We start from the raw sequence: 27,782 nt of genomic DNA, 5'->3' as shown, positions 1-27,782 counted from the left end.
AATCACTGGTTTGTATGGTTCAGACTCGATTTGTACACCCCACCGCTAGGATATTGCTGAGTGCAGCGTTGAACAACAAACAAAAGCAAACAAACAAACAAACAAACACATAAAAAATAATTTGGCCTACATAATTGTCAGCTAGCAAACAGAGAGTAGTACACACGTGAACGTGTACAATGACTGGATGACTCACTCCTGTTTTCCCCACTAAGCCTGAAATGCTAGCTTCTTAATTCATTGCTGTAGTATTTGTGTTAACTGTTCAATCAGAATTGGTTCAGCAACTATCTCCTGACAAATGGCGAGTTAACTCGGGGAACTCCGCGATCACGCTCGGGAACCAGTTTGTGAAACACGCCAACAATACCTGCTGCTGATATCAAATACATATCTAGGATCCTAGGACGATGTGAAGTAAACACATCAGTATATCAGTAGGGAAACACGCCAACAATACCTGCTGCTGATATTAAATACATATCTAGGATCCAAGGACGATATGAAGTAAACACATCAGTATATCAGTAGGGAAACACAGAAGTAAACACATCAGTATATCAATACCTGCTGCTGATAGTCAATACATATCTAGGATCCAAGGACGATATGAAGTAAACACATCAGTATATCAGTAGGGAAACACGCCAACAATACCTGCTGCTGATATTAAATACATATCTAGGATCCAAGGACGATATGAAGTAAACACATCAGTATATCAGTAGGGAAACACAGAAGTAAACACATCAGTATATCAATACCTGCTGCTGATAGTCAATACATATCTAGGATCCAAGGACGATATGAAGTAAACACATCAGTATATCAGTAGGGAAACACGCCAACAATACCTGCTGCTGATATTAAATACATATCTAGGATCCTAGGACGATATGAAGTAAACACATCAGTATATCAGTAGGGAAACACGCCAACAATACCTGCTGCTGATAGTCAATACATATCTAGGATCCAAGGACGATATGAAGTAAACACATCAGTATATCAGTAGGGAAACACGCCAACAATACCTGCTGCTGATAGTCAATACATATCTAGGATCCAAGGACGATATGAAGTAAACACATCAGTATATCAGTAGGGAAACACAGAAGTAAACACATCAGTATATCAATACCTGCTGCTGATAGTCAATACATATCTAGGATCCAAGGACGATATGAAGTAAACACATCAGTATATCAGTAGGGAAACACGCCAACAATACCTGCTGCTGATATTAAATACATATCTAGGATCCTAGGACGATATGAAGTAAACACATCAGTATATCAGTAGGGAAACACGCCAACAATACCTGCTGCTGATAGTCAATACATATCTAGGATCCAAGGACGATATGAAGTAAACACATCAGTATATCAGTAGGGAAACACGCCAACAATACCTGCTGCTGATAGTCAATACATATCTAGGATCCAAGGACGATATGAAGTAAACACATCAGTATATCAGTAGGGAAACACGCCAACAATACCTGCTGCTGATAGTCAATACATATCTAGGATCCAAGGACGATATGAAGTAAACACATCAGTATATCAGTAGGGAAACACGCCAACAATACCTGCTGCTGATAGTCAATACATATCTAGGATCCAAGGACGATATGAAGTAAACACATCAGTATATCAGTAGGGAAACACGCCAACAATACCTGCTGCTGATAGTCAATACATATCTAGGATCCAAGGACGATATGAAGTAAACACATCAGTATATCAGTAGGGAAACACGCCAACAATACCTGCTGCTGATAGTCAATACATATCTAGGATCCAAGGACGATATGAAGTAAACACATCAGTATATCAGTAGGGAAACACGCCAACAATACCTGCTGCTGATATTAAATACATATCTAGGATCCAAGGACGATATGAAGTAAACACATCAGTATATTAGTAGGAAAACACAGAAGTAAACACAAACACTGTGTATTATTTTAATATTGCATATAGGTCACTTGTGGAAGATAACCATGGTGATGACACGATTTAATGACTTCAAAGATACGTCATGGCTGGGTACCACAACGCGCAGCTGATCCACACAGATCTCGCCCAGATCTCGCCCAGCCGTGACAAAGTAACAGTAAAGACGATCAGCTCCTTGTCACGTGCACACAGTTTGACAACCTTTACCTGTTGATGTGATGGTGCACTTTAGGCAGGCGCTGTGATGGTGCACTATAGGCAGGCGCTGTGATGGTGCACTATAGGGAGGCGCTGTGATGGTGCACTATAGGGAGGCGCTGTGATGGTGCACTATAGGCAGGCGCTGTGATGGTGCACTATAGGGAGGCGCTGTGATGGTGCACTATAGGGAGGCGCTGTGATGGTGCACTATAGGCAGGCGCTGTGATGGTGCACTATAGGGAGGCGCTGTGATGGTGCACTATAGGGAGGCGCTGTGATGGTGCACTATAGGGAGGCGCTGTGATGGTGCACTATAGGGAGGCGCTGTGATGGTGCACTATAGGGAGGCGCTGTGATGGTGCACTATAGGGAGGCGCTGTGATGGTGCACTATAGGCAGGCGCTGTGATGGTGCACTATAGGGAGGCGCTGTGATGGTGCACTATAGGGAGGCGCTGTGATGGTGCACTATAGGGAGGCGCTGTGATGGTGCACTATAGGGAGGCGCTGTGATGGTGCACTATAGGGAGGCGCTGTGATGGTGCACTATAGGGAGGCGCTGTGATGGTGCACTATAGGGAGGCGCTGTGATGGTGCACTATAGGCAGGCGCTGTGATGGTGCACTATAGGCAGGCGCTGTGATGGTGCACTATAGGGAGGCGCTGTGATGGTGCACTATAGGGAGGCGCTGTGATGGTGCACTATAGGCAGGCGCACAAATGACAGTTGTCAAGTATCCTTATTCCAACGTGGCCTCGACCCGTGAGGAGTCGGGGTAGAATAGATCTTCAGCAACCCATGCTTGCTGTAAAAGGCGACTAACGGGATCGGGTGGTCAGGCTCGCTGACTTGGTTGATGCATGTCACAGATCCCAATTGCGTGGATCGATGCTCATGATACCAAACCAAACCCAAAGCAACGTGGCCTCAATAGAAGACGTTTTACATGTTAATTCGTATCGTCATTTTTCCATGTTGGGACGTCACAAGGTATTAAAACGTCACAAAGTATTATGACGTCACAAAGTATTAAGACGCCACAAGGTAAACACTGCATTCAGCAGGTCAGTGATGTATTTAATCTCAAAATGTATTTAAGTTATTAGGATTAAACAGTATTGGGGAATTAAGAGAAACAGGCACGAGTGGATTTTGATTGTTGGTTTAAGTTGGTTCAGTTGTTGCTATTACATAACTGAAACCTTCAGCTGTAACAACCGACTTTGTGGCGACAACGTGAGCAGAGCGTCAGACAACTCCGCGTCAGTGGCTAAATTAGCAATTGAATAAAGCTTAATAACGGGGAGACTTACACTTATTATAACGTGAATAAAGAACACAAGTTTCCACAAGATGACCCCCCCCCCCCGACCTGTGACAGTACACTAGTCCAAGGCCACGGTTTCTGAGCAGAATACGTGAGTGGTAATGTGTGTGTGTGTGTTTGTGTGTGCGTGTATGTGTGTGTGTGCGTGCATGTGTGCGTGCCTGTGTATGTGTGCGTGTGTGTGTGCGTGCTTGCGTGCGTGCGTGCGTGCGCGCGTGCGTGTGTGTGTGTGTGTGTGTGTGTGTGTGTGTGTGTGTGTGTGTGTGTGTGTGTGTGTGTGTGTGTGTGTGTGTGTGTGTGTGCAGTCAGCGGAAACTATAGTAACATAGTTCTCCGGTAACTTTCCATGTGCGCTTTTATTTTATCAAACGTACCTGAAACTTTAGTTGTGTTTACCACTAAAACGCCTCTGTTGTATCTTTTGATCACGAACACAAATAGTAGATATAAAACGTCAACGCTTGAGAATAACCGGTTTTGATTATCTGACGAAATAGATCCCACTTGGCTTAAAAGACGAAAAAGCGGTGAATAATATACTAATTAATACCTAAAAAGCAACCCACTGGACTTGCAGATGTAAGCTACACCTTATTTACTCCATATTGTATCTCTGGTTGACCAGGTGTGGAACAACTGGCCGAGGGCCTTCAACGTCGCCCTCTATTGTGCCTCGTCCACACCCGCCGGCGACTATTATCGCCCTGTTTACTTACCGCTGGATTGTTTCAGATCAGTGGACTGTGATGCTTCATCAATAGGACAGAGTTAGGGGTCGTGTCTACATCCACCAGCGCATAAATAAATGACGGCGTCGCTGTCTCGGCTCAGTGACCTCAGCCTGGCTTGCGACCATTGACAGCTTTATAAGCCCGTGACTCGCTACCTGGTCTCAGAAGACTTGCCCCCTCTGCGTGTGAAGGAGGTGTGGGACCATTGCTCTCAATACGGTGTGCTTACTCTCTCACTAAACCATGGCGGACAGCTACAAGGAATTCGACAAATCTCCAATCGTGGACGATGCTGTATCTTTCCATGGGTATTCCTTCAAGAAGCGGGAGATCGCGTTAGGTGGAGTGGCACTGGTGGCACTGGTTGTCTGTGTCATCCTGGCAGCGTTGCTCGCGTCGGCGAAGTCGGGAGGGGGTGTGGGTGACCTGCCCGGGACTGCGTGTGGTCAGACAGGGGCGCAGACACAAGGGATGTGTCTGACTCCCACGTGCATGAAGAGTGCGGCGTATGCCCTGGAGAGTATGAACAGCACGATCGACCCATGCGATAACTTTTACCAATATGCGTGTGGCACCTGGGCCAGGAACAACCCTCTCAAGCCAGATGTGTCTCAACTGACGCCTTCTTGGAACATCTATTACAAAAATCAGGAAAAACTGCGACGACTGGTTGAAACTCCAACTAGCAGGACATCGAGCTGGGCTTCTGAGAAGAAGCTAAAGGACTTCTTCACGTCCTGCACTGACCACTACGGCAAGATGATCCTGCAAGGAAACCCCTTTCTTGACCAGGTCGTGGCCAAGGCCGGCGGCTGGTACGTCATCGGGACGTGGAACGAGAGCACGTACGACTTTGAAGACTCTCTGAGGAAAACTCACGTGGATTTCTGGACTAACGCTTTCTTCACCTTCTCTGTGAGGACAGACTGGCTGGATTGGAGGAAGATCGCGATTCAGGTACGTGACGCTTTCTCATTATCAGGAATGTTGACGTTTCGCAAAGTGCATTTCGAAAATTGACGTTGATAGTATTTCGCTATGTAGGGCTTTGCTCTCCGTAAACCGGAGAATCATGTTAACACTCTAACATTGATTGATCCACGCGCGAGTAGGGAGTGCATATCTATATCAATAATGATAATAATTAGCATTATAGTTCAATCTTAGTAACAACAAATCAACATTTATTGTGCATTCAATTATACGTTTTTACTGAGAGACTTTTGACTATGGCAGGCTATTCGATCTGAGAATGCTCAGTAATGATGTGCAGTATATGCCACCATTAGTTCCTCATGCCGTGACATTTATCTAGATCAGGTACGCATGTATCTGTGAGAATCTGTCTGTTTAGAGCAGGTCATTTCTTGTTGATCCATGAAGGCCTAAAAAACAGGATCGAGACTTGACATACATATTTCGATAAAGCCGTTTAACTGGTTGTCAATCAGCAGCGTGAGACACGCCCCTTTTGGTCACGTGAACTGCTTTCATAACACCGACCCCCACCGTCACAAACACTAGCATATCCCTTCACACCAGACAGTGTATTTAGTCTAATGTCCTTGGTGTCAGTCTGTCCCTGTCTTCATTCAAGCTCACCCGTGAAGATCCGGAGTCTTCAAAAACCCATGCTTGCTGTAAAAGGCGACTATGCTTGTCGTAAGAGACGACTAACGGGATCGGGTGGTCAGGCTCGCTGACTTGGTTTATGCTTGTCATCGTATCCCAATTGCGTGGATCGATGCTCATGACATCAATCACTGGATTGTCAGGTCCAGACTCGATTATTTACAGACCGCCGTCATATAGCTGGAATATTGCTGAGTGGGGCGTTAAAAAACTAACAAACAAATAATACAAGTTCCTCACACTGGCGTAAGGGATACCTCACTGCTTGTAAGACTACCAGAACGAGATAAGCATACACCGTGGAGAGTATCGCATGTACTGGGGAAAACATGTCAGTCAATCACATAGGCTGTATAAATAAAGGTGCATGTGTGTAGAAGGCTTATTGTGACACACAGTGTTCAGGTAAATACAAAACTGTAAACATTACGTGAGCAAATAAATAGTATCAGTGATATATCCAAGTATGGTTCCCTCAAACGCGACTGTTCCAATGTATTGCTATTTCGACAATAGCTTCATAGTGCAACGTATGAACGAAATGAAAGTACTATGAAACCACGAACTTTCTTTACCCGATGTGTCGCTTGAGACGATATGGCTTTACAGTCAAGACAGAGCCATGGTCCTAAGTCGCTAGTCCCGTTGTCTCCACTTGAGGGGAACTCGATACATGACGATGTTCACGGGACTTCGAGTTAACGATGTTTCAGTTCAATACTTGGGTTAATTCGAACGTCCCCTATCGCAGGTAGAGTAAGTAAGTTTAACACTTCATCAATTCTTCAGCTGTTCGCAAGAGATCGCAGGTAAAAGGGGGAAATATGAATATGGGTGATAGAAGAGTTCAATAAATCTACCAGAAGAATTCCCAGAGTTAAAGGGTGAATCCAAGATCTACCAGGAACGTCGGTCTTGTCTCAGACTTAACAGGCGCGTGCAAAAGGGTCTTCGTTTGAAGTTTGATATTTGACAAATGTTTGAAGTCCCCCGTCTGTGAGCGAGGGCGCTGTCAGTGGTCGGCTGGCTAGCGGGACAGAGTATGTACGTGTGTATGTTCTATGTGGGGAGATCGGCGCGATTACCAGCCCCACAGCTAATGGGGTTAAACACGGGATGCAAACACTGTTTTTGTCTGCCACGTATCTCAAATGACACAACTAAAAATTAAATCACACTTTAAATACGTAAACCAGTGAAAAAAATAAACGTTTTTGCGAACCATAATTCTCGTAACGTTGCATGAGTATCCAAACTGTAAAATCAGCAGAACGCTTCTTAGGAACTAATTGATGATGTTGTTGAGATGTTTTGGAGTAAATATATAACGTCACTTCCAGAGAATAACCAGTCTCGATTATCCGACGGCACAGATTCCACTGGGCGTAAACGGCAAAATAACGGTGAAAGGTATAAGTGGGATAACAGAAAGTCAGTGATGACACCAGGTGTTCGCGGTGACGGTGAGCAAGTAAACATCGACATACAGTCATCATCTTGTTTATAACCCGAGACATAAGTGAATGGTATAAAGCGATAACCTAGATCGTTAGTTGAACACATGACATCACTTCTGAACGGCGAGAAAGATACTTGTGAAATCCCTTCATTTCCCCGCAACACGACGGCGTGATAACCGTGCGTTGTTGCGGCACATAGGACATGTCATGCTGTACCAAGATGCGGTATGTCTCCTACGATGTTGGCCTGTGAAGATCCGGGTAGAATAGGTCTTCAGCAACCCATGCTTGCTGTAAACGGTGACTATGCTTGTCGTAAGAGGCGACTGACGGGATCGGGTGGTCAGGCTCGCTGACTTGGTTGATGCATGTCATCGATCCCAATTGCGTGGAACGATGCTCACGATATCAGTCACTGGATTGTCTGGTCCAGACTCTATTATTTACAGAGCGCCATCATATAACTGCAATATTATGAAATCCCGCGAGAACACAACGTAACCACTGGCGAACAAAACTAAACGTAACGGTTGTTCACATCAAAGCAGAGATCTAACGGTTCTTGCAACAAACGCAATAAAAACGCTCCGTGTGATGAGCAAGTAAACATGTTTGCCCTTGCCTTATCTTACCGATGTCAGGTCTGTGACTAGCGTGAAACATCTACCACTACGTCAACATTGAGACTTGTAGACGTCAGACACCACGTAAATGTGATCGTCCGTAAGATGATTGTGGATACACTGATATACACGTGAACAGACTGTAACATCCTTAAACCAACGACAACACACATGAACACATGACAACACACATGAACACATGACAACACACATGGACACATGACAACACACATGAACACATGACAACACACATGAACACATGACAACACAAAGTTACTCAAGTGAGCAATGAACAAACAACAAACAAACAACAAACAAACAAGTTTTGAGCACGAGTTTTTGCAGGATTCACTCCCAATTCGCCTATAACTCATTCTGCCTTCAGTCAAATATAACGAAAATACCCGAGCATACGCTACCTGAGGGACTGGCCTCAACGCTGTGGCCCCGTCTTAGATACATGGTGTAGTCGACATTGTTGTCGAGATACAGAACTGGTAGCAGGGGAGGATGAACACATGTACACACGCAGCATCCGGTGTCATCCCTGAGTGTCAGTCGTCCACATAGTTGTTACAGCTCTTTGGCTCTTTAGGCCAAATGGAATCTGTTTCGGCGGATAACGAAGAATGCTATTCTCTTGCATTGATGTTTTATACTTACCAATTTGTAATGAGTAACAATAACAAGAGTTCAAGGCTCAAGGTTGGTGGATGGTGAAAATTACCTAGCTATCTTAATGCTGACATTACTGTATTACAGCCCCACATATCCATGTTGAAAGTTAACGTTTGACAGTAGATTGATAGTCCAGTGTATTGTTAGCAAACCATAGCGGGGAAGCCATTCATGTGTTTATTAATCAAGTGAGGCATTGTCTATAAACATATTACAATTTAAAAAAAATATAACTTCCAGAATAAACAGAGTATGGTGTTGCGCCACTTTTAGCAATATTCCAGCAATATCACGGCGGGGGACACCAGAAATGGGCTTCACACATTGTACCCATGTGGGGAATCGAACCCGGGTCTTCGGCGTGACGAGCGAACGCTTCAACCACTAGGCTACCTCATCATCCCATGTGTAACATGTGAACCCTATGTCACACATATACTTGTATACTTGCAAATGTGACACATATGTTGGATATGCCAGAGGGACAAAAATATTGATGGATAAAAATAACGCAAAACAATATTGCAGAAAAAGGTTACTGAGGATAAATGATATCATAAATTCACTGAGTCAAAACAATCCGTGTCTCTCATCCCAAGAAACTCAATGGCAAGCAAATGGCCCCCTTTCGGGCCGTTCCGTTATTTCTTTCCGTTAGTATGGCACATGTCAACCACTCTCAGCCGATTTTGCCGTCTGTAATTCCAAGATGCTTTACCAAGGAACAAACATGTTTTATAAAATTGAAAGTTAACACTTTGTTTATGAGATTCCCATATAAGCGATAGACACTATTTTCCTGTTTGCGTCACGTTTTGCCATAGCGCCCATTCGTCCGTAACAAAATAAGGCGTAGTATGGCATTCTGGGAACATTTTCCTATTTAAACAAAGTAGATGAATCGATGAACGTACATAAGCAAATATTGCCGGGGGCATTGACCGGGGTGTACACACAGGGTCAGGTTGTGTAAGTTAGGTGTAAATTGTCCGCCACTTAGGGGTCACATGCTGCCTGGGGGTCGGAGGTCATGGGGTCACGGGCCGGATCAAGGGTTACGGTAATTGTTAAGCATTACGGAGTCCGCCTTTAAGTCTTCTAAACACTCCAGTAGGATACCAATACAGACTGTTGAAAATGATCAGTCAGGCTTTCGGCCAAAACAGGTCTTATTGTTATTCCTGTAATGAAGCCGACCAACGTGTCATACCTGTAGGTTTTACCGAAACACTCTCGTGCATTGATAGCCCTTAGTTAGGTGTGGATGGCTCGGTCGCCTCAGGCGTTTAATTGGTTGTGTCGCCTAGTTGCGCCAGGATCCACTAGTTGTTGATTTGAAACCTACATTTGCCCTGATTATGATTCTTGGAGTTTTACCAAACTGATAAACGTCTGAGACCCGCATCAGTCTGGGTTTGTCTCCCCCGTGAAGCTGACGCGCCCTGATGTAACAGAAATACGTGGCACAGCGGCTTAGCCCCAAACTCCCTCACTTTGGTCCCTTTTTCCACATTTCAGCCGCTTTAAAGTGCTTGTCCACGTAAGTGTCAGTCACACATCTCCACTTGTACTTGAACAGTCGTCGACGATGTCGTTGTCCCCACTGTGGGCTATGCCAAGAGAGCCTAACAATGTCCCCCACTGTCCTTATTGCAGTACGGTGAACATATACCATTTACTGAAAACACATTATCACAAAACAAATATAATATAAAACATACACCTCGTGAAACCGTGATTAAAGAGTAATCTCCATAGCATACACAGTGAAATCTGTCGACACCGACCAATCCGGATTCCTGTCTATACCAGCCCATACTCCCACTACGGAATATACTCCACCAGTCACCGGATTTACATTCCGGTTACACACAAGTCCGGTTTAGATCTTCCTACAGTCTTGTCCGGAATGCGCGGGTTGTTTCCTGGAACGAGGTTTCACTGTATAGGACATTGTCCCCCCACCCCTAGTTCAGCATCTGACAAAGCAGCCCGGGTCTCACTTCAGGTTTTAGCTGGTATCAGTTGCGCATGTTATAAATCGTGAGAATTAGCTTCAGGACATACAATTTGATCTACAGTTCTATATATACCTATAGAAGATATCTTGATATAACGCTCCATACTTGCCGTGCCTCACGTCAAGCAATCTAGATTACTTGATAACAACGACTTCCAGATCAGTATTGATTGTATTGTTGATTGCAGCAGTTAAACCTCCTTGTAGCCTGCCGCTCTGCCCACCTTCTGCACGTCGGAATCTTCAAAAAAACCACGTACACACTCTTAGTCGTACCTTGTCGCGAACACCTGGTGCCATCACTGATTTCCAGTGTCCCATTCATATAATTGTTAACGCCTACTTGATGCTATTTCTGTTTCGGTGGAGAATATTCTAATGATGTCTCATATTTGAGTGATAGAACATGCCGATCACTGTAAGACCACGGTGATACAGCCGGTATTGGGGACTACGCCGCTAAACAACATTCACTCACACACAGAGACAATCAGTGTCGTATCACTGTCGGAATTTAGCAGATTTGAGACATTTGTACAGGAAGTCACACAAGGTAGACACACCGCTTGGAACAGCATATCAGTTACAGCACGGTGGGTGGGTGTGATGTGGGAGGAATGTCCGATCAGCACTTGGATCGAATCAACGAAAGAAAGGGGATCAGCGCATCCTGTCGCGACGAAGGGATGTAACTGTACATAGCGAATTGTGACGTCTTAGACCACGATCTTTGCCACACAATAATATGTTTTTTTCCAATCTAAAACACAGGGACAGTAAACATGTTAATAAAGTCGTTAAAACTATGATGTCCAGAATCCCCCAAATGTCCGGTACATAGGTGTTCACACCATCTAACCTACCCTGTGTAAACCTTTAGTTGAGGTGATATTACCGCACTTGGCGCCTTGTAGTCATGACAACCTTTGCCAGATATAAATGTGATTTATTAGACAGTATCCTGTAACCTGAAATGGCAAGGTGTAGATAACACACACACGCAATCCACGACAGCCATTGCCTCAAGTCTGAGTGGCGGTGACTATCACTTTCACACGAGTTGGTAATACTATCGCCAGGAGAGTCGATGCTATCTCAGCTATTGCCCTGGAGGCTTTCAAGCAGCTCCTGTAACGTCTCTCTGATGTCATGAGTTTCTTCTGATAATGACCTACCAGAGACCTTCCTCACGCATGGTACACAAGCATGCTAAGGCATGTCTTCACCTAGGCAGGCAGTGGTCGATACTCATCGGATTAATGATAACAGCGACAAAACCCTTTCCATAGTCCTGACCTATCTCTGCTGAAGGTGAAAGATATGCTTTTCGCGGTGTCATCACTGGTATTCCTGTGTTTCGCGAACACCCGGTGTCATCACTGGTATTCCTGTGTTTCGCGAACACCTGGTGTCAGTACGGGAGATGTAGTGTTTCGCGAACACCTGGTGTCAGTACGGGAGATGTAGTGATTAGCGAACACCTGGTGTCAGTACGGGAGATGTAGTGATTAGCGAACACCTGGTGTCAGTGCGGGAGATGTAGTGTTTCGCGAACACCTGGTGTCAGTACGGGAGATGTAGTGATTAGCGAACACCTGGTGTCAGTACGGGAGATGTAGTGTTTCGCGAACACCTGGTGTCAGTACGGGAGATGTAGTGATTAGCGAACACCTGGTGTCAGTACGGGAGATGTAGTGATTAGCGAACACCTGGTGTCAGTGTGGGAGATGTAGTGATTAGCGAACACCTGGTGTCAGTACGGGAGATGTAGTGATTAGCGAACACCTGGTGTCAGTACGGGAGATGTAGTGTTTCGCGAACACCTGGTGTCAGTACGGGAGATGTAGTGATTAGCGAACACCTGGTGTCAGTACGGGAGATGTAGTGATTAGCGAACACCACGTGTTATCACTGTCCCCCAATATTTCGCGAACACCCGGTGTTATCAGTAACAGTGTAGTGCTTCGTGTGTGGTGGAGTTTATTTTCTCAAATATGTCTTTATATATAAAATGGCAGGTGTTAGAAATGGCGTATTTATCACTGATACTGCTTCCATCATTCGCTTGCTACCTTCGGAGGTAAACTCAGTTTGGTGACTTGTAACTGAGGAAACCCATCAAGTTGTATTTCTTAACACAATTTCACGCAAACACCATGATACAGAAATGCAGTGACAGTTATATCAGCCTGTGTATTCTACAAGACATAGAGACCTACACAAGTCTACCTGCCTGTAACACACTGCAACACAACGTGCATGACGAGTCTACCACGCACTGGTACCCGCGCACTGACTACAAGTTCTCTACGACAGCCATTGCTGGTACACTGCTCGCGTCAGCACCTAGTGACTTAATGGTAGTATGTTATTAAATCTAGATTTGATGTCTCAGTGCGGTACATTCAACACTGACTAAGAGGCTGGAGCCACCCCGCGATGCTTCTTGTCGGAGTTGATGGGGTCACCACGTGTGTCGTATCACCCAGGGACAAGACGGGTAGCGCGGGTTCCAGTGTACGCGGACAAGGATGGCTGATTATTGTTGATCAACAGGTTACCTGTCACGACTCACTGCCCCCACTGAACAACACGCTGTTGTACACCTGTAAGGGTACATGGTGAACAAACAGATCCAACAGGCAGCCAGCGGTCAGATCAGAGCCGCCTCTTGCCCAAAAGAGAAAAGCTCGTTATGAAAAGGTGTATGGATTTGATGACGATACTTCTAAATTTTAATATTGGGCGTTCCCTGAAAATATTACTGATTATCCTAATAACCACATATCATAAGAAAAAACACACACACAACAACACAACAATATAGCAACACAACACAACAACACAACCCAACACAACCCAACAACTATATAACAACCCAACAACATGAACTCACAACATAACAACACAACAACAAACAACACAACAACACAACATTCGTTATAGTTTGATAAATACGATGTGATACGAATATAGACAACATATTGCCATGTTTCTGATGATTTTTCCGTTTGACGTTAATATTCGTAAAAACTAAATACTTTTGAATACATGTGCCTGAAATAGAAGAAATGTGTTAACAGTGTTGACGACATGTTCTAACGTGAGTGAGTGAGTGAGTGAGTGAGTGAGTGAGTAAATCGTGTTTAACAGTCAGACAAAACCTTGTCCATTGACAATAGAAGTCCATTGTGCGACTCCGACGTAAGCATTCGTTTAGAATGAAATAGTGATGACACCAGGTGTTCTTGAAAATGTGAGCGTCTCCTTTCCCGCCGCTGGCACCCGTCACAAACACATGCATAGGCAAGTCAAGTTTCCATCTGATATTCTCCGTCAGCCTGTACATATTCGATTCTTGACCATGAGCCATGATCCACGAGCTTCGATTCACGGGACACCATGTAACACCATGTCTGATGTCGGGTCCTATGACAAGAGCCTTATGACACCCTCACTGGGCATACGTTCTACCCTGGTGTCTTTTCTTGGTGGTGACATAGCGTCAGTCGATGTTCGATATATGTCATCATACAAGAAATGATAACGTAGATATCGCGTTTAGATGACAATTAACATTTGATGTTAACATGAAACTATTTTGTATATTTCAGATCGACCTCTCAGGGACGGGGATATCGTGGATCTACTATGTCCGGCCGGACGGTGCCCCGGTAAGCTTTTCCATACAGCCAGTATGCACCCAGTGGATCATAGTAATAATAATAATAATAGTAAATACGGATACTTTAACCTAAACAGTCCCGTCCAAATAGTGTTTACATATTGTCCCTACCGACGTCCCACCCAAGACAAGTACATCCAGAGATATGTGGTATGTTTACATATTGTCCCTACCGACGTCCCACCCCAGACAAGTACATCCAGAGATATGTGGTATGTTTACATATTGTCCCTACCAACTTCACACCCCAGACAAGTACATCCAGAGATATGTGGTATGTTTACATATTGTCCCTACCAACTTCACACCCCAGACAAGTACATCCAGAGATATGTGATATGTTTACATATTGTCCCTACCAACTTCACACCCCAGACAAGTACATCCAGAGATATGTGGTATGTTTACATATTGTCCCTACCGACGTCCCACCCTAGACAAGTACATCCAGAGATATGTGGTATGTTTACATATTGTCCCTACCAACTTCACACCCCAGACAAGTACATCCAGAGATATGTGGTATGTTTACATATTGTCCCTACCAACTTCACACCCCAGACAAGTACATCCAGAGATATGTGGTATGTTTACATATTGTCCCTACCAACTTCACACCCCAGACAAGTACATCCAGAGATATGTGGTATGTTTACATATTGTCCCTACCAACTTCACACCCCAGACAAGTACATCCAGAGATATGTGGTATGTTTACATATTGTCCCTACCAACTTCACACCCCAGACAAGTACATCCAGAGATATGTGATATGTTTACATATTGTCCCTACCAACTTCACACCCCAGACAAGTACATCCAGAGATATGTGGTATGTTTACATATTGTCCCTACCGACGTCCCACCCCAGACAAGTACATCCAGAGATATGTGATATGTTTACATATTGTCCCTACCAACTTCACACCCCAGACAAGTACATCCAGAGATATGTGGTATGTTTACATATTGTCCCTACCGACGTTCCACCCTAGACAAGTACATCCAGAGATATGTGATATGTTTACATATTGTCCCTACCGACGTCCCACCCCAGCTAAGTACATCCAGGGATATGTTTACCCGGATCTTTGTGAATCAGCGGAGCAGTGAGGTCATGACCTTCCCTTGTTGTGGAAGCTGAAGATGGAAGTCTTACCCCGGGCGTTCGTCTGTGACTGGGGACACTGAGATGGGGACTTCTCGGGTGGGTGTACACGCCAGTAAAGGGGTGGCGATGTACGGTGTTATTTCAATAACAACTTGATTTGTTTTGCCATTGGGATTTTTGTTATTTTCAAATGGTAGGTGGGATGACCTGAGACAGGATTGTGTGTCGAGGGATTTGGAGTGGACAGCGTGAGTCCCGTTATTAATTTTAGGCGTACACGTGATAACAAGAAGGTATAGGGGGGGGGGGGGGGGGGGGGGGAAGGGGTGTGTGTGTGTGTGTGCGTGTGTGTGTGTGTGTTAGTGGGGGGGGGGGGGGGTGAGTGAGGGGGGTGAGAGGGTGTAGAGTGTGTCGCACCCCATGATCGTAGAAAGAAATTCCTTTTTTTCAGAAGTTCCCTACTTACAATTGGAACATTCCTTTCACAGACTATCTGGTTCACAATGGATTGCACACTCGACTTTGTGAGAGAACAATTGGAGCGGACAACTATCGTGCAGATATATCATTTTAGCCAGATTCTGTTGCGTGTAGCGTCTGTTCCTTACACTCATGGCCGTGCCTGACAATGACAGAAGGGTCCTGTCGATGTGCAGGACCAAGCGATATGGCGGTCTATGGGTGGACAGCAGGGCGATTGTCTATTTATTACAAATTATGATAAAAGAACACATCTGGTATTATTTGTAGGATGGTAAAGTCACGCGATCCGAGACAATTGTCGCCATTTCTGAAATCGGCTTGTCCCTCCCCCTTGTCCGACAATGTTGATGTTAATTCCCAACACACTGCTTGGGGCCATTACATCCCGCAACAGGGTGGTCGAGCAGATCACCTGTTTATGTGTCATGGTCTTGAATGTATTGTGGGGAGACAATACACCTGCGCCCTATCCCGCCTTAAGACGCTGTCTACCCCAGCTCAGGTTCAGCGAGTTAGTGAGGGAGTTAGCTTTTACTAGATTGACATCTCACCTCACGCCCTGGGTGGAGGGTGTGTGGGTGTGTGTACGGCTAGTGTACTTACCTACTGAATCAAAAGGCAGTGCTGTTACTTAAGCCATTGAAAGCCACTGAAAGCAATGCTATGAAATGATGACGGGATGGTATTATGGTATGTGATGGTTTGATGATATAATGATATGATATGTGATAAAAAATATGATGATATGATGGTAGGTATGTATTCGCAAGGGGAAGATAACCGAAACAGGCTCCAAAAGGCTTCTGAAGCTAAAAACAAATTGATCAAATCGAAATGCTTACGTGCAATGTTAGTGTTATGGGGATTTGTGACATGATTTTTTGTTTTGTTTGTTGTTTAACGCCGCACTCAGCAATATTCCAGCTATATGACGGTGGTCTGTAAATAATCGCGTCTGGACCAGACAATCCAGTGACTGATACTAGGAGCATCGATCCACGCAATTGGGATACGATGACAAGCATCAACCAAGTCTCACCACCCGATCCCGTTAGTCGCCTGTTACGACGAGCACAGTCGCCTTTCAATATATCTACATGAGGACAGTTACTGTGGACTTATAGTGTAGAACATACACGGTCCTGCGCCACCGGCGTTACTATGGTAACACGGTTGCACCACATATGTAGGGTTCGACTGCAACCAAATAAATCATGAAAGACGCGGGGAATGTGTCACGTGATCTGTGATCATGTGAAACACTACCTGGAGACGACTACTTCCACCACACTACAGATGATCGATACATCCACGGTATACGTCGTCACGGTATACGTCGTCACAGAAGAGGTGTTGCAGTTATTATGTACAACAGTACATATGTCAATTGCAATCCCCGGTCGGCTGACTAACAGCGTGATGAATACTGGATGTCCCACAACCACAGGACAATGCTTACATGTGTGTCTGGAAATGAATGAAACCGCTCAGTCATTGCCTGACGCGACGAGCTGGTGTTAGCACGATCGCAACGACTGTGTGACACAGCTGTTTACCTGTTTACCTGTCCTGTTTCTGGACTCATTCAGGTGGAGACGGCTGAAGTTCTGCCAAATATATGACAGCGGTCGTTGACTGTCTGTCTAGCCATAGAGCTCTTTCAGATGAAGGCCTTGGATACTGTAGTTTTGAAATATAATGAAAAGTCAACATGTGATTGTCTACCCATAAGGTCCCTGATCAGATAGCTAGTCACATATGTCTTCCTATGAACTAAAGGTGGGGGTGAAGTGCATGCACATCTCTTGGTGTCGTGTGAGTTCATTGCCTTATTACATTCCGAAATAACTGAGTACACATGCACCTGGAGGCATCACTTACTGTATATACTGTATAGTTTTTAAAGTCGCATCCTTTTTTTAAATTAATTAAAAAAGCCAAAAAATAAAGCGACAGACTACTCTTGTTCTACAGACACCGAAATCTAATGACATGTTCATGTTCTTCCAGGAAATAGTCTTGTTCCATGTGGGGGAACATTCAGTGTTCTTGTACCATGTGGAGGAACATACAGTGTTCTTGTACCATGTGGAGGAACATTAAGTGTTCTTGAACCACGTGGAGGAACATACAGTGTTCTTGTACCATGTGGGGGAACATACAGTGTTCTTGTACCATGTGGAGGAACATACAGTGTTCTTGAACCATGTGGAGGAACATACAGTGTTCTTGTACCATGTGGAGGAACATTAAGTGTTCTTGAACCACGTGGAGGAACATACAGTGTTCTTGTACCATGTGGGGGAACATACAGTGTTCTTGTACCATGTGGGGGAACATACAGTGTTCTTGTACCATTTGGAGGAACATTAAGTGTTCTTGAACCATGCTGAGGAACATACAGTGTTCTTGTACCATGTGGGGGAACATACAGTGTTCTTGTATCATGTGGAGGAACATACAGTGTTCTTGTACCATGTGGAGGAACATACAGTGTTCTTGTACCATGTGGGGGAACATACAGTGTTCTTGTACCATGTGGGGGAACATACAGTGTTCTTGTACCATGTGGAGGAACATACAGTGTTCTTGTACCATGTGGAGGAAAATTCAGTCTTCTTGTACCATGTGGGGGAACATACAGTGTTCTTGTACCATGTGGGGGAACATACAGTGTTCTTGTACCATGTGGGGGAACATACAGTGTTCTTGTACCATTTGGAGGAACATTAAGTGTTCTTGAACCATGCTGAGGAACATACAGTGTTCTTGTACCATGTGGGGGAACATACGGTGTTCTTGTATCATGTGGAGGAACATACAGTGTTCTTGTACCATGTGGAGGAACATACAGTGTTCTTGTACCATGTGGGGGAACATACAGTGTTCTTGTACCATGTGGGGGAACATACAGTGTTCTTGTACCATGTGGAGGAACATACAGTGTTCTTGTACCATGTGGAGGAAAATTCAGTCTTCTTGTACCACGTGGAGGAACATACAGTGTTCTTGTACCATGTGGGGGAACATACAGTGTTCTTGTACCATGTGGAGGAACATTAAGTGTTCTTGAACCATGTGGAGGAACATACAGTGTTCTTGTACCATGTGGAGGAACATTAAGTGTTCTTGAACCACGTGGAGGAACATACAGTGTTCTTGTACCATGTGGGGGAACATACAGTGTTCTTGTACCATGTGGGGGAACATACAGTGTTCTTGTACCATTTGGAGGAACATTAAGTGTTCTTGAACCATGCTGAGGAACATACAGTGTTCTTGTACCATGTGGGGGAACATACAGTGTTCTTGTATCATGTGGAGGAACATACAGTGTTCTTGTACCATGTGGAGGAACATACAGTGTTCTTGTACCATGTGGGGGAACATACAGTGTTCTTGTACCATGTGGGGGAACATACAGTGTTCTTGTACCATGTGGAGGAACATACAGTGTTCTTGTACCATGTGGAGGAAAATTCAGTCTTCTTGTACCATGTGGGGGAACATACAGTGTTCTTGTACCATGTGGGGGAACATACAGTGTTCTTGTACCATGTGGGGGAACATACAGTGTTCTTGTACCATTTGGAGGAACATTAAGTGTTCTTGAACCATGCTGAGGAACATACAGTGTTCTTGTACCATGTGGGGGAACATACAGTGTTCTTGTATCATGTGGAGGAACATACAGTGTTCTTGTACCATGTGGAGGAACATACAGTGTTCTTGTACCATGTGGGGGAACATACAGTGTTCTTGTACCATGTGGGGGAACATACAGTGTTCTTGTACCATGTGGAGGAACATACAGTGTTCTTGTACCATGTGGAGGAAAATTCAGTCTTCTTGTACCATGTGGGGGAACATACAGTGTTCTTGTACCATGTGGGGGAACATACAGTGTTCTTGTACCATGTGGGGGAACATACAGTGTTCTTGTACCATGTGGGGGAACATACAGTGTTCTTGTATCATGTGGAGGAACATACAGTGTTCTTGTACCATGTTGAGAAACATTCAGTGTTCTTGTACCATGTTGGGCAACATACACTGTTCTTGTACCATGTGGAGGAGCATACAATGTTCTTGTACCATGTGGAGGAACATACAACGTTCTTGTACCATGTGGAGGAGAATACAATGTTCTTGTACCACGTGGGGGATCATACAGTGTTCTTGTACCACGTGGAGGAACATACAATGTTCTTGTACCATGTGGAGGAACATACAATGTTCTTGTACCATGTGGAGGAACATACAATGTTCTTGTACCAGCTGTCCTTGAGATATCGGTGGTGTCTGGCATGTGTCAGAATGAGATATATGTGACATGAAGATATTTACAAAAAGATAGATGAGGGTGTTTTGTATTAAAACTTTATTGTCCTCTCTAAATCTGGGGCAGCAGTTTCTTCATGGCCTAATTAGCAGTACTGCCAACACTTTTACATATGTAGCCCACCAGGGGAAAAGAGACCTCATGGGTGCTAGGATACAATTGTGAAATGACGTCATAAAGCAGGATTGTGTTGCAGTTTATCGTGGACTACAAGCGCTTCATGAGGACTGTCGCCGGGTACCTGGTCCGCGACTCCGGCGTCAGCATCAACGCAACCGAGAAACAACAACGTATTGATACCTTCGTCGACGACGTGTTTCTGGTGGAATCAACACTGGCAAATGTAAGTACACGGTGGAGGTGTGAGTGGTGAGGCCTGTCTAAAGCATGTACACGACTGGCCAATGAATGCAGTCAATGATAATGAAGTGTTCTGGCTTAACTACTTTCTTAACGTGCACTACTTTCTTATGTTGCACTACTTTCTTAACGTGCACTACTTTCCTAACGTGCACTACTTTCTTAACGTGCACTACTTTCTTAACGTGCACTACTTTCCTAACGTGCACTACTTTCTTATGTTGCACTACTTTCTTATGTTGCACTACTTTCCTAACGTGCACTACTTTCCTAACGTGCACTACTTTCTTAACGTGTGCTACTTTCTTAACGTGCACTACTTTCTTATGTTGCACTACTTTCTTATGTTGCACTACTTTCTTAACGTGTGCTACTTTCTTAACGTGTGCTACTTTCTTAACGTGTGCTACTTTCCTAACGTGCACTACTTTCTTAACGTGTGCTACTTTCCTAACGTGTGCTACTTTCCTAACGCGTACTACTTTCTTGACGATCAATGTGTTTGTGCACAAATGATAGCTAAGACTGAAAGACTGACGAGGCTGGTGCAGTTGGTGATGGTGAAAGTTAATGACTAATGACAGTGTCACGTCCTTCGTCTAGGGTCAGTGACATGTGCTCCGTCTAATTACAGTGTCACGTCCTTCATATTATGTCAGTGACACGTGCCCCGTTCGATGTCAGTGACACAACCCAGGGTTATTCAGGTTTTCCGCTGATTCATGGGTGGCATGGACAGAACAGACTGCTGTGCTTAAAACCCATTTGAATGACATTAAAATGTCAATGGGATTAGGTAAACGTTTAAACACTTATATGACCCTGAACACGATGTCCTGACTGCAGTGGGGCGTGTACCTGTGGTGTAGGCGTGAGTGAGTGAGTGAGTGAGTGAGTTAGTGAGTGGGCGAGGAAGTATAGTTTTACACCGTTTTTAGCAATATTCCAGCACTATTGCTGAAAACGGCGGGTGAGTGACCGCATCATCTGTTTTAGATCTATGCATAAAGATTCAGACTGACAAAATACTCTCTTTCCAATAGTCAACTTTCCCTTCACGTCGAGCAATATTCTTGCAGCTCCAACCCTTGGTGTCTACATCTCACAACTGTGGAGGTATAATCGGGTATTGCATTGCATTGCTCAGATTCAAAGCCTCAGTAAAAAATTCAAAAGGTTTTACGGTAGACATTTGGAGGACAAAATCAATGACAAAAATGATGTCCGATGCAATTCCATATTTTGACTTTTACCATATGTTTCCGTGTTTTTTTCAGGTGAACAATTGACTTGCATTTGCATGTGTTTGTGACGACTTGTCAGTGGTTTTAGATTCACAGCTAAATAGGTTATTCCTACATGAAAAAGGTTCCAGTATTGCGTGACAATGTGAAAAATTCTACATCTGCATATCAATGAGATATACAGTGCACATGCATTAAAAAAATATAAAATATATGTATATGGTTCATGGTTCAAAATTACTCTGTGCATGGTTTCAGATCACGAGCAGCTCGGACCCGTCTGAGGACCCACATGACCACCAGAACCGTGTGAAACTGCGAGATTTAAACACTATGACAAACACAGCGGTAAGAGTTGCGTCCCTTAGGCGTGCCGGAATGCTATGATCCTATTGGTAGATGTAAAACATTAAATCAGTATCTGCGAGATTTGAACACAATGACAAACACTGCGGTAACATGATAGCCTACTTCATGGTATCTAAAGTGCCACATTGCGCTGTACAGAGTTGCGTCCCTTAGGCGTGCCAGAATCTTATGATCCTTTTGGAAGATGCATACATTAAATCAGTATCTCTACTTTACGTTTTCTTTGGTACCATCATTTCTGTTACACATGGAACACAGATTATTCCTTTAATAATGTCCCGTAAATGTGATATCTCGTATGGGAGCGATTTATCTAGTGTTCCTCATCCATTCAGAGGACATTTTAGCGCCATTATTTATATTTTTAATATATTATTTACATTATGAGAATATTCCCGTGCTTTTTGTCAGCCTGTTCAAATTGTGTTTAGGGAAAATAAACATTGCACATAGTTTGAGTTTAAGAATCTTACACAGAACAACCAGAGACAGGAATACAGGGCCCACAGTCGATAAGGTGTTTAGGTTAGGTGGATGAAAACTGTCATTTCCCGTAACACATCATATGCAGGCTGCTCTGACAGACAAGGTAATGCATCATCTGACGTAAGACGGGAATAGGACCTCATTTCCATGTGTGATGTACAGGCTGACGGATCCCCCCGTCCGTGACTCAAAGAAACAGGACTGGAGAAATATCCCAGCTACTTCCGTGTGTGTGAACGAAACACCTCGTAGCTTGCGGAGGGCGACTTCAGTTGACAACATATTCATGTTCACGCCATGTTTCTGCGTATTAAAAATGTTTTTACACAAAAAAATCGGAAATGGTAAAAACGTTTCCCGCTGCTTGTTAATATATGTTCTGATGACAATAATGGATATGCACACGTCATTATTTGTTTTACCTGTCTCTAGTGATGTTTTTTTGCACCGGTAAGACGGTGGACGTGAGAAACACTCAATATACACACAGCTATACACCCAGCGGATTTCACTGCCTATGAATTATGAATATATATTTCCATTATCAATTATTTTAGTACGGTATGTTGTATATTTTCAATGCCGGCATGGCAACCAATGAAATGTGCATGTTGGATAGAAACAATATTTATAAATGTTTCTATTGTGAGTGAGTGGGCAAGTGAGTGAGTGAGTGAGTGAGTGAGTGAGTGGGTAAGTGATAGAGTGATAGAGTGATAGAGTGAGTGAGTGAGTGAGTGAGTGTGTGTGTGTGTGAGTGAGTGAGCGAGCGGGTGGGTGAGTTCAAATAGTGGGGGAGACTGAATGAGCGAGCGGGCGTATACTACTGTTAGAGAGTGGAAATGAGTCATGATGAGTTATAGAGAGAAGGCGAGATATAGAGAGAAGGCGAGATATAGAGAGAAGGCGAGTAATAGAGAGAAGGTGAGAAGGAGAGAGTGACGGAGAGCATAGAAGCGTGAACGTCTGTACACGTTCTTGTAAGTTTAACCATCTTATCACAAACCGATAAGAAACGGGCAGTACTGTGGAAAATATTTAATCTCTTGTACATGACCAAATCTGTATTTTCATGGAAATCAATGGCGAGCCCGTTATTCACACCGAATATTTTGCTAAGAAATCCTTAAAGGAGAAAACAACCTGTTACACTGATATTTGTATCACGTGACATGTTTGTCTCAATGTCGCGTGTTCCCGACAACTCATACGCATAATGACAGCTTCCCGTTACTGGTTCGTGTCCGTCTGGTGTCCGCTGACGCCCTCACTGCGCATGTCATGTTTCGAGGAACAACTCCGTATTGTGAAAACACATCCGGGACCTCACAGTATCACGGTGGCTGCTCGGACACTTCCGAAACTTGTATTGTCGAAAAGCTTTAAACCCGGCTACAACTCAGGCATAAATGTTAGTGGGCTGAGATTAATGGATCAAGGTTTTACACTACTGGGGATTTAATTAAGTTGACACGCGATTATATCCAAAGTTAATGTGTGTTTCAGCGGGCATGTTATTGCTTCCCACCTTGGTGCGATGTTGTTCAACTCGTCTTATCTACAACCAACACACGTTCAGATAATAAATATTTAATGCATTCTGGTGATTGTGCAGCCTTGCCCGAGGACGTGCCAAGGGGATATTTCTGTATTTGCTCAATCAAATTTAATGGCTATGTCTTTATTTTCAATGTAACACATTATGTACAACGTATAGTGACGTTAAACAAGGAAATGTATACAGTAACCATGGCAACCGTTTTATAAATGTCTCGTTATTTGGCTTACATTGTCTCACTTGCGTCACCTTTTCGGCATGTTGAAACTACCAGATATGAAATTCATTCGTAAATATGTAAAACTGTTAACGTCAAGGTAACAGGTCTTTGGTGGCTCCAAATGTGTGCAAGTCAGATTTTGTTCATTTGTTGTTTAACGCCGCACTTAGCAATATTCCAGCTATATGACGGCGGTCTGTGAATAATCGAGTCCAGAGCATAGATGGGCATAGTCCCACCCGATTGGGATACGATGACAACCAAGTCAGCGGGCCTGACCACCCGATCCCGTTAGTCGCCTTTTACGACCAGCATAGTCGCAACTTACGGCAAGCATGGGTTGCTGAAGACCTGTTCTAACCCGGGATCGTCACGGGTCGTGTCTGGCAGTAGTTGCCGCGGGTAGTGGGGTTGGCGCAGGTTAATGGACGTTAACGCATTACGCACATGAAGGCGGCCAGTCCCCACTCATGCCTTCATGTGGGCGGCGGGGTAGCCTAGTAGTTAAGGCGTTCTGTCGTCACGCCGAAGACCCAGGTTCGATACCCCACATGGGTAAAATGTGTGAAGCCCGCTTCTTGTTTTCCCCGCCGTGATATTGCTTGAATATTGCTAAAAGTGGCGTAACCATACTCACTCACTCACTTATGGCAGACTCACAGATGCCCACTGCTCGCTGACTATCGTTGATGTCATACTTTGGTTATGGTAATTCCTTGTCGCTCAAAGAACTGGTGGACGTGTGTAGCCACGTTTCCCTTTAATTGGTACATTCCTTGATTCACATTAAAAGCGCGAATGTTGTTCTCAGCACGTGCTCAGAAAGATGCGCTCTGGCCAGTGTGTCACGTGAATAGTCTAGAATCCAAAAACGATATATGAAACGTTTCTAAACGTGTTGTTTAAAATATATATTTTGTTAAACTTTTTTGGATGGTATCGTATGTTATTGTCGTAACTTGGTTTATATATTTCTTGTTATTGCGTACCCATATCAAATGTCTTGATTTAAACACTTTCACGGTAAGTTAAATTCAAGACCTTGGTCAATCTGAGGTTGTACCCAACCCTATGGACGGTGACTAGGCGCTTTAGGTAAAAGCATTACTTTGAAAGTTTAAAGAGACAGACAAATACCTACCAAGACATTCCATCCGTCACACGTCCCTTGTCATCATGCTTGTTTCTGCTTGTAAAGGTCATGGCCCCTTTTGGGTTCAGTGACCTATAGAGAGGTCAAGTGCACTGACACCTCTGAGCCTCTGACCGGAGGTCATGGGATATTTCAGGGATTATCTCCCTTGAGTTGTGTTTTCTGGAATGAAGACGAGAATGTGTGTTGTGATGTGATGATGCGAGGTATAGGCTAGAAGGTTGTGCAAACCTATCATTCGGGTCCACTCGGGTTATTCCGTTCCCTACCTAATGATTCACGCAGCAGAGACGCACTGAGAGTGTTCCGCACACTGACCGACCCCTCCGCATAGAGTGCGTACAATATGACGGTCGAGAAACATTGTTAATATAATAGAAATAAAGTATACAGACTGGTATCCCGCAACATTTAGTATAATGGTCTTTCTTGCCGCAAGATTGTGTTGGGTAATGGGACAATCACGAGATGTGATAGGCACGTGACCAAACGAGGAAATATCATCACAGTTGAGTTGCACGTCCTTTGTAAAGGGGGGGGGGGGGGGGGGGGTCGTTTGTGTGTAATAATGATAAATTTGCAGAAAAGCAAAGTCTGTTTTTGACGACTTAAATACAACTATCCAGGACTGCCGTTTGACCCCAGCCAAGTTCCCCTTTATTCTGAAGCCCCTGTGTTATCACCACGTGTTATTTACTAGTTGGAGTGAGCATTGGCGGGAATAATGTATATTCCATCCTCGTTATTTCCCAGTCAGTTTTTAATGCAGTTTGTCACAAGAAATGGGGATGGGCTACACATAAAGGTGTATGTTTGTTGGTTGTTTAAAACTGCACTGAGCAGTTTTTAAAAATATGGCTAATAGTCGATTTTTGAGCAAAATATCCTGTGATTAATATTATGGTACGAGGGTACGTCTTCATTGTCTGTCCATTCGATGCATCACTCGAGGTCGACATCCAACGTTCTCCCACTCAGCGGTAATGATGAAGAAAATGAAGAGCCTCTATGACGCTGTGTTCCTCTGTTGCAGATCGACTGGGTGCAGTTCTTCACGTACATGTTCAGTGACGCCGGCGTCAACGCTGACACAAAAGTCGTGCTCCTCGAGTCCGACTACATCAAGAAGATGGCAGCGTTCATAACAAATCTCGGGGACAATAAATCGAGGTAAATGTAACTCATCTACACCCCCATTTATTGCCCAGCACTACACAAACCTAGCTTGCACACCTACTACCGTCCATTATTGCCAGAATCTGTTCCAGCCCTACACCCCTCCATTATTGCCCAGCACTACACAAACCCAGCTTGTACGACTACACCCTTCCATTATTGCCCAGCACTACACAAACCCAGCTTGTACGACTACAACCCTCCATTATTGACCAGCACTACACAAACCCAGCTTGTACGACTACACCTTTCCATTATTGCCCAGCACTACACAAACCCAGCTTGTACGACTACACCCTTCCATTATTGACCAGCACTACACAAACCCAGCTTGTACGACTACACCCTTCCATTATTGCCCAGCACTACACAAACCCAGCTTGTACGACTACAACCCTTCATTATTGACCAGCACTACACAAACCCAGCTTGTACGACTACACCCTTCCATTATTGACCAGCACTACACAAACCCAGCTTGTACGACTACACCCCTCCATTATTGACCAGCACTACAAAAACCCAGCTTGTACGACTACAACCCTCCATTATTGACCAGCACTACACAAACCCAGCTTGTACGACTACACCCTTTCATTATTGCCAGAATCTGTTCCAGCCCTACACCCGTCCATTATTGCCAGAATCTGTTCCAGCCCTACACCCGTCCATTATCGCCAGAATCTGTTCCAGCCCTACTCCCGTCCATTATTGCCAGAATCTGTTCCAGCCCTACACCCCTCCATTATTGCCAGAATCTGTTCCAGCCCTACACCCGTCCATTATCGCCAGAATCTGTTCCAGCCCTACACCCGTCCATTATTGCCAGAATCTGTTCCAGCCCTACTCCCGTCCATTATTGCCAGAATCTGTTCCAGCCCTACACCCGTCCTTTATTGCCAGAATCTGTTCCAGCCCTACTCCCGTCCATTATCGCCAGAATCTGTTCCAGCCCTACACCC

At 44.3% G+C, this 27,782-nt stretch overlaps 1 protein-coding gene across 1 annotated transcript in view; it reads left to right on the top strand.

The window, feature by feature from the left end:
- The first annotated feature begins 4,339 nt into the window (after window positions 1-4,339).
- The window catches only part of LOC124116837 (endothelin-converting enzyme 1-like), a 42,055-nt gene continuing 18,612 nt past the window's right edge, over window positions 4,340-27,782 (top strand). The window contains exons 1-5 of the mRNA XM_048385808.1: window positions 4,340-5,177; window positions 14,248-14,307; window positions 20,451-20,597; window positions 22,117-22,206; window positions 26,678-26,814. Of these exons, the coding sequence (XP_048241765.1) occupies window positions 4,464-5,177; window positions 14,248-14,307; window positions 20,451-20,597; window positions 22,117-22,206; window positions 26,678-26,814 (1,148 nt within the window). The 5' untranslated portion in view covers window positions 4,340-4,463. The remainder of the gene's footprint in view (window positions 5,178-14,247; window positions 14,308-20,450; window positions 20,598-22,116; window positions 22,207-26,677; window positions 26,815-27,782) is intronic.

Source organism: Haliotis rufescens, unplaced genomic scaffold (genome assembly GCF_023055435.1).
Source record: "Haliotis rufescens isolate VD_foot unplaced genomic scaffold, xgHalRufe1.0.p SCAF_6, whole genome shotgun sequence".
NCBI classification, from domain to species: domain Eukaryota; kingdom Metazoa; phylum Mollusca; class Gastropoda; order Lepetellida; family Haliotidae; genus Haliotis; species Haliotis rufescens.
The sequence above is the reverse complement of the archived record's forward strand: the minus strand, read 5'-3'. Positions and strand labels throughout refer to the sequence as shown.